At 31.6% G+C, this 13,497-nt stretch overlaps 2 protein-coding genes and 1 long non-coding RNA gene across 7 annotated transcripts in view; 1 reads left to right on the top strand and 2 right to left on the bottom strand.

Moving 5' to 3' along the window:
* Positions 1–5,915, top strand: part of LOC143201266 (uncharacterized) — a 32,523-nt gene extending 26,608 nt beyond the window's left edge. For both annotated transcript variants that reach the window (XR_013006920.1, XM_076412214.1), the window contains exon 4: positions 5,415–5,915. Coding sequence is in view for 1 of the 2 variants with exons in the window: in XM_076412214.1 (XP_076268329.1) it covers positions 5,415–5,582 (168 nt within the window). In the remaining variant the exon portion in view is untranslated. The remainder of the gene's footprint in view (positions 1–5,414) is intronic.
* On the bottom strand, positions 1,430–2,042 carry LOC143201299 (uncharacterized). Its single transcript, XR_013006925.1, has 3 exons — positions 1,935–2,042; positions 1,622–1,707; positions 1,430–1,539 (listed from the first exon to the last, which is right to left on the bottom strand). It is a non-coding gene; the product is annotated as an uncharacterized LOC143201299 (long non-coding RNA).
* A 5,856-nt stretch (positions 5,916–11,771) lies between the features above and the next one.
* The window catches only part of LOC143201297 (neuroparsin-A), a 14,921-nt gene continuing 13,195 nt past the window's right edge, over positions 11,772–13,497 (bottom strand). For all 4 annotated transcript variants that reach the window (XM_076412267.1, XM_076412270.1, XM_076412271.1 and 1 more), the window contains exons 3-4: positions 12,138–12,252; positions 11,772–12,032 (exon numbers count right to left, since the gene is read on the bottom strand). In XM_076412267.1, the coding sequence (XP_076268382.1) occupies positions 11,910–12,032; positions 12,138–12,252 (238 nt within the window). In that variant the 3' untranslated portion in view covers positions 11,772–11,909. The remainder of the gene's footprint in view (positions 12,033–12,137; positions 12,253–13,497) is intronic.

The raw sequence follows: 13,497 nt of genomic DNA, 5'->3' as shown, positions 1-13,497 counted from the left end.
GAACTAATTCATTGGTGAGGCTGAACCTACAGACACTTTTTTTCCTACTAAACTACTGTTTCAAGACTCTTGGATACTAAAAATAATGTAACAATATTTGAAGACTTTAAAATAATGTGAATTTTAACAACCAAGAACGAAAAAAAAAAGTCGGAATCATGTAGTTGCTAGGTCTTGCGTACATTTTGAATGTTAAAGATAATAAAATACACAAACTTATGTAATACAATTTTGATTTTGCAAAATAAATCCTCGAAAAGATTTCACATTACTTTTTAAAAATTAGTATTAGCGTTGAGATCGTCAGAGATATACCTGATTTTCTTTAATGTTCATTTGTTTTTTTTATAAATCTCTATCACATCGCATGGTGCATCTCGTCCAATTTTTTTTTATATAGCCAAAGATCAACACACTTATTTTTAAAGTGTTACAGGGTCATTATAAAACAAACAAATTGTGAGCGATTTTCGGTGAGGTACTGCCATAACAAGATATTTCTCACCTGTCGATCTTTCGTAACGATATTTTGAAATTCAAACATATCCAGTCAAATTTTTTAACATAAACAGTCGACTACCTACTGATGTGTATATAAACTTGGCCCGATTTTTATTCGCGGTTGACTATAAATTAAATATAAAAAAATGTTTTGAACGTCAAAAACTAGCAAATTTATATTATAATGTACCTCCAATACTTCAGTGATTTCTGGTTGAGAGAAATATTTCCAGCATTATTTTGCTCATATTTTCCTGTGTCTATAGTTTCAAATTTGTACGGTGTTCCCCAATTGATTTATAAATCCTGTTGACTACTACTTGTGCTTTCTCTACAGCCTTAATGAGAGATATATCTTTTGCCATGATAATTGCGTCTTTGGCAAATGGTCCAAGTACTGTTTCTTTTGTTGTTGGGATATCAACGGTGTAGAGCAGATACAGAAATGGTACCAAGGCACTATCCTGGGGAACTTCAACCGAAATAAGTTTAAGTGTGGAGTATACCCCTTCATATAAGACTCTAATTTTGGTTTGAATGTATATGATATCAGCAGTCGACAGTAATACAGCGGTAGCAATATACTCATTTTGTAGTCTTTTGTTGTCTCCAAATATTCCAATGAAAAGCTTGTGAGACGTCCAGGAATATTGCAGGGCAGTATTTCATATCTTGAAATGCCTTTTCAACAACCGCTGTTACTCTGTGCTGGTTTTAACAACAGTTTTTCAAATAATTTTCAAATCGCAGGTAGTAGCGAAATATGCTTGTAAGAGGCAACTTTTTTGTCAGGTTTTTTAAGCATAATTAATCGAGCAACATTAAAACGTTCCTGAACATACTTCAATCTTAAACAGGCATTTAGCATGTATGTTAACATGATAATTCCTTTTCGTAGCGGCTCTTTCAATAACCGAGGCGAGGTGATTGAGGTTGTTGTCAATTTCTATGGAAACTTTCAACGGCAATTTCTGTGGAGAAATCAAAGTAGGCCTGGCACTTTATTACAGTCGGTGGGCTAGCAAATGGATTCATATCCTGAATAATAATTACAATTTGTAATATTCATTGCTGCGAGTAATTCGTCGTGATCATGAAATCAAACATGATCCAAACTTACCAAAACAAAGTTCTTCGCGATATTGCTAACGCTCCATGGTGCATTAGAAATTAGGAGCAAATCATGTATGAAAACTATGCCATATTCTAAAACAAGAACCACATATAGACAGGGACTGGGAAATATAGCTTATAACTACTGGACAAAGCTCAAGAAATCAAAAGAATGAAGCGTACCAAACCACACAAACTTGTCTCTAATTTAAACTATTAGTAGTGTCTTTTTTTAGAAATAGATACTGCTGTAGTTATCCAAATACAAAAGAAAACTAATAATACATTAATATTTTATTAAAAATCATCTTAAAATATACCCATTTTAAAATTAAAATAACAAATTGACAACGCTACACACGTAAAACCATCAAAAAGTTTTAATTTCTTTTAACTTTCGTTGTTTACATAAATCCGCTTCCACCTATCACACTCTCACGTCTCAATCCACTGCCATTACCGACTCAACAAGCAGAAACATCCTATTCTCCTTCTCATCCATCATAGTATTTTCGGACTTTATATCGCCGCCGAATGGGCTGTAACGGTAAAAATGTCTAGTGCTTGTTGCAGATTTACAAACAACTCATAAAAAAAAACCCATTCTAGTTATGACATCGAATGGAACACACCATCCTAATTATAAAACAATTCAGCGTCAATTAAATCGACGTATCGGATTAAGGTAGCTCAGGAACAATCAAATTATTTCCACTCTTTTAACGAGTAAGACAAAGGGACGCTATATCTAACGCACACGCATCATTAAAAGTAAAAATAGATTTTTTTGTGATGGCCAGTCGGCCTCTGTTTAGTATGTTAACGTTCTGTTTCTGCGTGCATTGTAATAATAACGGGATATATATTTTGTCTGTTTACATTTTCACGTAGTTTAAATCATTTTAAAATATCGCCGAGTATTTTTCTTCCCGAATTATTTTTGAAAAGATCGATATTGTGAAATAGTGCGATCTGCTGGTATTTATAAACGATGTTAAACAAGATTTGTATGTATCGTAATGCCAATCACTATAAAAATTCAGTATAAATAAATCAGTTTTATATACTTGACTGATTCCATAATTATTTTGTAATTAGTTTGAGGATCCGGATATCAGTGGTAACTAAATCCAAAGGATGAGATGAGTCTTGAAACATTTCGTAACTTAAATTAGGCAGATTTCAGTCTTCTTTCATCTTTTATTTTTTACGGTCGAATGTTCAACAAACTTTTATTATCTTTTGATGTTATAGGACAAAGTTCTACTGAATCTATTTTGTTGGGGTTTTTATATATTTTTTATCTCTATTATTTATATTTCGTCTCCTTTTACCGTAAAAGTCTCCTTTTACCAGCGAGGGTTTATCTGGACTGGACCTACAGTTTAACGTGGGCTCCGAACCACGGTCCTCGACCTTAAGCCTACCGACTAGCAAGTGGCCAACTTAGAAATCATCCCAGAAGACATCCGGTCTTACTCAGCCTGGTTACTGGCCTGGCAGGGGTCATTTTCCTTGTCGGATTTTACACTCTTGCCTAGGACAATCACAAACATAAATTTACGACTATGCCCCAGCAGTATTCGAACCCGCGACTATTATCGCAACACTAGGTGGGCTATCGCCTGTCGCCTTTACCACTGCGCCAACCAAGCGGGATTTATTGAAATTTAATATGAATCTTCTCTATATTTTCATGTATTATATAAAACAGAGCAAATATAACAATATGTTCGGTCTTAATTAATATAATTAAAAATATTTCTGAGTAATTTTCTTCAAAAGTTTGCTTTCAAATAAAATCTTAAATTAAAAAGACCAAATTTTAAATGTGTTCTCATATAAAATAATTTTTGGTACATAGTTACTCTCTGTTACTATAGTTTGAGAACTATCAATATAATTCGTTTCATAATGATATCTATTTTAGATCTGACTGTTAATCAGCGATATTTAAAACCTAACCTCAATCTTAATAATAATAACCTTAATACTTAATACTTAATACAACCTAATTTTAATTTTCTTGGTTGAATTATTTTAAACCAAGTTTTAAATATTTCATTTTTGTATCACATAATTAAATAATTAATGTTTCCTTTGAATTACTATGTTGCCAATATCATTATTCCAATAAATTATATAGTCTATTCAAAGTCTTTTTGTACATACGTCATCAAGATTTTTAATCTATTACCTGTCGCAATTTGCAAATTCGTTTTAAAACCAGACAATATTTTCCTTCTCATTTTATTGTAGTTAAAAAGAGACACAATGCTGTCTGATTAGTTCGAACACGTAAACTAGTCAGCCTGTCAAAGTCGTCCGGTTGTCAGACTTATGCAAAATTCTTGATAGCAATAGTGATAAGAGGTTATAAACTCTAACCTATAAACTATTGTGGCTGTATTATTAACTCTAGATTTTAAATGTACTATAATGTTAAAATAAATTATATTTGATGAAATTTTTGTTCAATTATTTTCTTTAGATTAACATTTTGTTGTATGTCAAAGCAAACTGAGTTGATACGGCAAGATAGCGACGTTTGACGTCGCGAATTTAAATGACGTGTGTACAAAATAACTTCGACCAAACTATGAATACATTTGACACTATTTTCATAATTAGCATTAGAATATTAATTTCAACAGTTATCCATTTAAAATCACAACATAACCTTAATCTTTGTATAAAATGAAAATATATTCTTGGATTGATTTTAAATTTTAACCAACACGATTTTAATTTTAAAATGAAATACTGTTTGATAAAATCGTTTTAGATAATCATAGTAGGTAGAACATTATCGTTTTAATTAACTTGATACAGATTAATACAGAGAAGTATATCTATAAAAAAAACTATTTAAAGAAGATTTCCATGGCGTGGTTAAAGTTCACCTTGATATTATTATTTATAATATAATCACTTCACCCACACCACTTGCAACGTTAATAAACCTCATTATAAACTTGATAATTATAAGGTAATAAAACAATAAACTACTAAAAGAATAATTAACTATAATAAACCAAATAATTTTATTGCTTATTTATTTTTTGTAAATATTATTACTTATATAAAGTTTCCTCTGATATATATATATATATATATATATATATATATATATATATATATATATATATATATATAGTCTGTTCAATGTTATTTTGTACATACGTCATTTAAATTTGTGACATCAAAACGTCGCAATATTACCGCATCTACTCTGAGTTTTAGTTCAATTTGGCTTTGGCATACAACAAAATTCCAATATAAATAAAATAATTGAACAAAAATGTTATCAAATATAATTTATTTTAACATTATAGTATATTTAAAAACTACAGTTAATTATACAGCCACAATAGTTTATAGGTTAGAGTTATAACCTCTTTTTACTATTGCCTTCAAGAATTTTTTATACGTCTGACAACCGGACGATTTTGACAGGCTGATTCGTTTACGTGTTCGAACTAATTTGACAGCATTGTGTCTCTTTTTAACTAGAATAAAATGAAAAGGAAAATATTGTCTGGTTCTAAAACGAATTTACAAATTGCTGCAGGCAATATAATAAACATCTTGATGGCGTATATACAAAAAAACTTTGTATAGACTATATGTTAGATTTGTGAAAAAGTAATTTACGTTTTACACTATGTTACAGATTAATTTGATTGTTATAATAAATGTATTGCAATAATAAATAGCAATATAAAATCCTGGATTACTTTTTCCATAATGTATTTACAATGTTGCAACATTAGAGAACACTGACGACTTATTTGTTTTAGAAAACTGGCACAGACACCAAACGATCTCTCAGAAGGAAGAGCTCTCCGGACCAACGCAAAGACGCTGATTTGGAGGAAAAGTCTGCAGTCAAAATTCAAGCGGGCGTTCGCGGTTTCCTCGTCAGACGAAGACAGAAAAAACAAGTGAACTCGTCGGCATCCGCATAGAGCCGCCTCCGCGACATCAACCCCAATTACATTCTTAAAAAGTATTTAAAAAACAACCGTTTTGTTTTAGTTTAGTTTAGACGTTACGTAATATATTCTTAAGCTGTAATGTCCGAAATGAAAGAAACTATAAAGGAGCGTGCGTTATTTTCTTCGACGAATAACATGTTTGACAGTTAAATCGTTAGGTTATTAGCTATATACAATTTATTGAAGATTTATGGAGATATTAGTGATAGTTATTAGGGAGTAATATATAAAGTTATTAAAATTGTAATTGTTTTGGTGAAATGTTAGTTTTTCCACGATTACTAATAAATGATAAAAAACTGACACATGTTTTAATTCGTTAACGTCAAAGTCAACCATAGAAACAAGGAGTAAAGAAAACAAAAGAGTAAATTTCGACATATGTCCAATCAGATAACTCTGTCTATTCTACTAGTCATAATATTTTTATGGCAATTGTCAATGTCTATTTGCAAAATATACGAATCTAGTCAGTCTAACTTTAATATTCTTCAAAATAAAACGTTTTAAGTTTATTAGATATTAGAATCGAACCATCCTAACCTCAATCTTCTTCGACATAATCTAGTTGGTGACATAATATCGATAAAATTGTATAGCCTCAGTATAAACATTATGTAATATGTTTTATAAATTTAATTTTTAAGTTAATAACAATATTTAAATAAATTTAGCATGACTTTGACATATGTCCAGTCATATACATTTATCTATTGTCTATTGTAATAATTTTCAATTTGTCAAATACAAAAATTGAGCCAATCTAACCTCACTTTTCTTCGATAAAAATGTGTTTGATGAATTAATCTTATTAAGCTTCATTATTTTAGGTTCTAAAATATCTAGAAAAGTAATAATTCTATTAAAATAATCAGTGTTTGTTTTGTTTGCGTGTTTTGTGTATATTCTCGGCGAGAAAATGGGTCATGTATGAATGTTTTTACAGATGAGTGTTGCGTTCGGTTGATAATTGCGAAAACTGCCTTATCCCAATGTCGCATTGGGAAGCCGTTATAGGCGTCGGCCCTGAGAATCCACGAAATTTGGTACAAGTTCGTTTATATTTGTATTGGGGAAGACGGCCGTAGCTGTTGCGTCTAATTTCGTGACTGTGTCATTGCAGTTTCGAGTCGCACATTGCAACGAATCAAGGTTAAGTTCTACTAGCGTTTTTCGATTGATTCCTACTTTTTGTACCTGGATTTTTTAGTTTTCTTTCGGTTTTATTTGTAGTCTAGCTGTGTTTTATTGTTTTGTTCGAAAAATTCATGATAGGACTGAACTATATCATTCAACTATGTCATTATTTATCCAAAATGGTGATCTGAATGTTTTTTGTAATATTTGTCTGTTCCTAGTCATTTTGAAATACGTGTAAACGTTATAAAGCTTTTAAAGGAATGCTAACTTGACAGTTAAGCGTTTGCCTTGTTTTGACTTACATCCAACACTAGCAAACAATAGCAGCATCAACAAAAGCAACTCTTCTAAATCTGTTTGCAAACGAATACATTATTGATTCACTTAGAATATCTTTTTTTTTATTACTCTTCGTGAGTCCACAATCTGCCCTATTGGCAATAAGTATTTCTTATGTCTATATTATATATACATGGCATGTAGAAAATCACTTCATTAAGCAATCTTCTGTATAAAATATTATCTTAATTAATTAGTCTTATTCTAATGCTTATTCTAAACTCTACATATGTCCAGTAATCAGATCAGGTGGTGTTAAACGTTTTAGTCTACGCACTTCACTGTCACGTCGCATATTTAGCTGATTAGCGAGTACATTGGGATGCACTGACACTCTTTCGAAGTACTTCACACAAACACGTTGGATTACACTCGTTATAGGTTCTAGAGGAATATCGCGTTGTATCACTTTATTTGAAATATAGTACGGAGCATCAACAATGGCACGCAACACCTTATTTTGGAACCGTTGAATGATGGATATATTAGATTTGCTAGCGGTACCCCATAGTTGAATTCCATATGTCCAAATGGGCTTGAGTATAGACTCATACAGCAATACCTTGTTATCTAATGATAACTTGGATTTGCGCCCAATGAGCCAATACATTTGATATAATTTTAGTCCTAGTTGTTTCCGTTTAGAGAGTATGTGCTTCTTCCAGGTTAGGCGTCGATCTAAATGCATACCAAGATATTTAACATGCTCTGCTTGGGGGAGTTGACGATGATTGATATTTATTGGTGGACATGTTCTTCTACGCAGGGTAAACGTTATATGCGTGGATTTTGATTCATTGGCTTTAATGCGCCATGTCTTCAACCATAATTGAATTTGCTCCAGGTGGGTTTGTAGGTTTATTGATGCTGTGACTGGATCTTCATGGGATGCTAAGATTGCTGTATCGTCTGCATATGTTGCCACAGTAGTTATTTTTGTGGTGGGCAGATCAGCCATATACAGAAGATACAGTACTGGACCCAGTACATTACCTTGCGGAACTCCTGAATATATGGGATATAATTCGGTATGTTCATCGCCTTGATTTACAATAAAATGTCTGTCAGTGAGATACGATTTTAGTAGCTGATAGTCCGGATGAGGGAGAAGTTTCTTTAGTTGAACCTGCAAGCCCGTATGCCATACTTTGTCAAAAGCCTGAGATATGTCTAGGAAAGCAGCCGAACAATATCTTTTGGCATTTAGGTCGGCGTTTATTTGGTTTACAACTCTATGCACTTGTTCTATAGTCCCATGCTTATTGCGAAAGCCAAACTGATGCTCTGGAATAATTTTTCTTTTTTCTATTATATAGTTTAGTTTTTTTATGTATAATTTCTCGAAAACTTTCGAGATTACCGGTAATAAACTTATAGGTCGGTAGGAGGTCACATCTTCTGGTATTTTTCCTGGTTTAAGTATCATTAATATTTTAGCTACTTTCCAGATACTAGGGAAGTAATTAATTCGTAGCATAGCATTAAATATATATGTTAATAGTTTTATAGCCTTTTCTGATAGTTCTTTTAAAATTTTGCCAGTAATTAAGTCATAACCAGGAGCTTTTTAAATATTAATCTCTCTCATTATTGTATGTTTAACTTTTTTGACCGTTAATTTCTCGTGCGGTAAATCCATTTGAAATGGTGAATCTAGAAAGCTAGTAATTTTATTTTCGTCATCTTTATGTAGCTGAGACTGGAAAAGTTTAAAAACATTTTTTAAGTGTTTTGAGAAAACGTCGGCCTTCTCTTTATTGCTTCTCGCCCAATTATTTTCGCTTGTTTTAATAGGTGGGTTATGCTGCTGGGATCTCCTAAGCTTTTTTGTTGCTTTCCACAACGAATAGTCTGTAGCCTCAGTTAATGTCAAGTTTTCTAGGTATTCTTGAATGCCTTGGTTTTGTTCAATTTGGATTAGATCTCTCAGCTCTTTTATGGCCCTATTAAATTTTCTTTTATTCTCTTCAGTCCTTTGCTGTTGCCAATTTCGTCGTAACTTTCTTTTTTCTGCTATCTTTTTCTGTATTGTACATGATATATGTATATTTTTTCTTGGAAATGTTTCACTGTTGGGAGTCGCGGAATATGCTGCCTCCTGTATATTTTTTGTAAGATTTATTGCTGCTATTTCTATATCCATTTCAGTTTGTAACGGTAAGTTTAGAGAGATATTTTGGTCTAAGTTTTCTCTAAATGACGGCCAGTTAGTTCTATTATTGCACAGAGAAGGGGGTTTATCTTTGATGGTAATTTTTGAAGAAATTGTTACTATTATTGGTGAATGATCAGAAGACAGGTCGAAGCATGATTCTGCCTGACACTTTTTTGGATCAATATTTTTTGTAATACAGAAATCTATTGTATCTGGTTTTTTATTTCTGTCTGAAGGCCAATATGTTGGTTCACCAGTAGAGATATGTTGTAAGTTATGTTTCCTTATGGCTTTGAGCAGTTCTCTACCTTTTGAGGTTATTATTCTTGAACCCCACATTAAATGTTTTGCATTATAATCTCCTCCTGCTATAAATCTATTACCTAGCGTACTGAAGAATTCTTGAAATTGTTCTGCCTTGTTGTTATGTTTGGGTGGGCAATAAATCGCAGAAATTGTTAATGGTCCATGGGCTTCCTCTATGGTTATACTGGTGGCTTGCAGGTAGTCTTTGCGGAATTTTTCTTTTTCGAAATGCTTTATATCATCTCGAATTATTATGGCTGTAAACACTTAGAATATGAATGTTTATTTATTTTGTTTCGTTACTATGATTGACACGTGAATCTTAATCAAAATCCTCAATCAAATTAAGAAGCTAAAGGTTCTATGGGAGCGGAGTAACCTTCAGAAACCAATTAAAAATGAATAATCATAGAATTTTATTAGTTGATTACCTCCAAACCGATAAAATAAACCAATGAGTTTATTATTGTAACAATTTGGACCAATTTCAAACAAAATATCGTGAAAAAGATGTGATCCATTAAGATATCCCACCTGCTGAGACTGTTCCGAAAAACAGTCACTAACATTGACACAAAATGTTTCCATAACGCTTATTTATCAGAGTCAACTGCTTCTTACTCAGACGAAAAAATAATTGCTATCAAAGAAGGGCATTTTAGATTCCATTTACAGAAATACCCTTTTTATTTCCAATGAAAAATGTAAAACCTATAATTATATAATTACCTAATGATTAATGAAAATAGCTGGGTGAATTTAACTCAATGATATTATTTAAAAAAGCCTAATATGATCTTAATTTTTATAATTATATTATATAATTTCCTTCGCCAATTTGTTGGAATATTTGAATAAAACCGAAGTATAATTTTACCATCCTGTATGGCTTTAAAATAATCAATAAATATAAACAATATTTTGAAATGAGGCCATTACTAAAAAATAATTACTAATTTCAATATACAATAAAGCTGTATAAATTATCAATATGTTATTTTATTATCAATAAGTATTTATGGACAATTTGAGTTTATGGAGAGTTCCGGCAACCAACAATAACCACTTTTTAATTATTTTGAATTTGATTTGATTTGATTAAATAAATTTGGATAATTTATTAATGATTGGTAGTATTATTAGTTGGGTAAATTACAAGTTTATAGAGTGGTAAGGCAACCAGTAATAACCTTTTATTGTGTTTTCTTAAAATTTCATGCAATCAAAGACATTTGTATGATTTATTTCCTGTTAGCATTGTCTGGGTTAATTGTTAATTACAATTTAATTATAACAAACATTATTATATATTATATAAAAGTTTCATGTTTTGTTGCTCAACTACACTTCAATTGACTTTGTTGCCCAAATGTCAAAATTAAATAATGTTATGATTTCACTATTATATTGAAGAAAACAGATGTAGCACTCACAAGGCGTATATATTTTTCTTTGTATTATTTAACTCTTTATTAATATTATTAATAGAATATAATCAATAAGTTAAATCTGCACAATGTTAGGCAACTCCCTATTACGTTATCGTTCCGATTTTACGTTAATGCTATGCAACCAGAAATACGTTTGCAGCAACCAATTAGATTTAGGTTGTGACACAAAACATAGAGAATGTTCTTCTCTATATATATAATCTTTTGAGGAGGTAAAATGAAACAAATATATAGAAATTTGCAATTCTATATTATAATGGAATACGGTCTAATGAACAACTGTTTGTCACGTCTTTATGATAAGAAAAATCGATTTAAGTTTGTTTTATAATCACATGAAAAACTTAGTCTAACAGTAGCGTAACCCCATACAACTTAAACGTACAAAACTGACACTCAATAAAAAAAATATAATAAAAAATAATAATAGTAACGATAATATCCGAATATCATCTATGAAAAGTAAGCCCACTAAGTCTTTTGTACTGTAGATTGCCCGTAAAGTGGAAATACAATAGTGGAGATAAACGAAACTTAACCTAAGAGTACAGATTAACAAACTAACCTAGGAAATTCGAAAAAAATCGAAATCATATGTACATCCGAGAAAAGTGGACGAGTTTTCTCGCGTAATAAATAAAATCTTAATTTAAGATCACAAAACGAGACCATGCGCGGTCGGGAAGGAACAATTTAATGGTGGGTGATGAGATGACTGACTTGGAATGCTCCAACGCTGCAGATATCGTTAATTAATCAGAGCATTTCGGTCGTGGAGAGACAATAAATTAGTGAGACAGAAACAAAAAACAAAAAAAAAAACAAAACAAAACAAAAAGGTGAAAGTTACGCCACTTTTAATACTGAACTGAGTACGGTTGCGTAAGATTTGAGAGATCTGCAGGATTAGTTGTAGCATTCCAAGGTAACGAGGGAGCAACCGTGGCACTTCTCGTCCGATTTGCACATCATTCCCTCACCGCACTTGCCCAAAATGTTGTGTTTTCCTCCGCATCTCTCACCAGGTCCCTGGAATCGAGAAAACATCGAGATATAGTCGATTTTATATTATGCCAGTTCGTTTTCGCGAAAAAGAAGAAAAAGTTAACGTCATAACCACAAACCGGAACTCACCTTTGTACATATACGTTTTCCGCATTCATCCCGGGCCTCTCCCCACACGCAGGGGGTTGGGGGTTCTAAATCGCACTCTTCCATTGTTCTGCAGGGGGTGCATGGCATCCATAAGCTGAAAAAATACGAACGTTACAGTCGGGACAAGAACGACAACCCGGCACACAGCCGACCGTTATAATTTATGTAGATTGGATGGTCTTTATGGTGCTGTTGATGTGCGTGTAGGAACATTTTCGACGAAATCGTTCCGCATTAAATTTAAACGGGCAAGAATAAATCGTGTCTTAACCTTGTGCGTATGGCAATATCCCCGGGAATGGGTACACGTGTTGTACGACGTTAAATGTATAAAGAGAAAATGGTTAGCCTTTAACTTAAACTGCTTGTTAAATATTTCGAAAAAAAACTGACGTTTCTATATATTGCCATTAGTACTCGCTAGGATCTAGTGGGTGTTCGTCACTTTGCATCAGAATCGAATGTCAAAATAAAACAGTATAAATAATTGAATAGAAAAAGTATGAAACAAATACACAATGCCAGATAATTTATCTTATTACCTTCAACGTTATGTTATGTGATTTATGAATTTGAATATTTAAGTTTTATGAGATTTTAATATTTACGTGACAATTGGCGTTTTCAATTTGTCAAATATAAGAATTCTTTAAATAAATGTACTAAATATAGTTTGATTTTGACGTATGTCCAGTCAGATCAGCTTGTTGTACTAACCTTAAAATTTTTGATAACAATTGTCATTTTCAATCTGTCATATATACAAATCGAGTCAATCTAACCTTAGTCTTCTTCGAAATAATGTGTTTGTTGAGATTATCTTATTAAGTTCCAATGCTTGTTAGAGTATAAATGTTATATGTGATTTATAAAATTAAATATTTATGTCTTCATTCTTCTGCATTCGTCTTCATAAGAATATTTAAATAAATGAACTAAATATAGTTTAGTTCTGACATATGTCCAGTCATATAAAGTTGTCATACTAATCTTAATATTTTTTATAACAATTGCCATTTTCAATCTGTCAAATATACAAATCGCGTGAATCTAACCTTAATCTTCTTCGAAATAACGTGTTTGTTGAAATTATCTTATTAAGTTCCAATGCTTGTTAGAGTTTAAGTGTTATATGTGATTTATAAAATTAAATATTTACGTCTTCATAAGAATATTTAAATAAATGAACTAAATATAGTTTGATTCTGACATATGTCCAGTCAGATAAAGTTGTACTAATCTTAATATTTTATTTTTTATAACAATTGTCATTTTCAATCTGTCAAATATACAAATAGAATCAATCTAACCTTAATCTTCTTCAAAATAATGTGTTTTA

Source organism: Rhynchophorus ferrugineus, unplaced genomic scaffold (genome assembly GCF_030347505.1).
Source record: "Rhynchophorus ferrugineus isolate W39M unplaced genomic scaffold, kcgeb_rfMv2 rfM8, whole genome shotgun sequence".
NCBI lineage: Eukaryota > Metazoa > Arthropoda > Insecta > Coleoptera > Curculionidae > Rhynchophorus > Rhynchophorus ferrugineus.
Note: the sequence above shows the minus strand (reverse complement) of the source record. Positions and strands in the feature narration are given on the sequence as shown.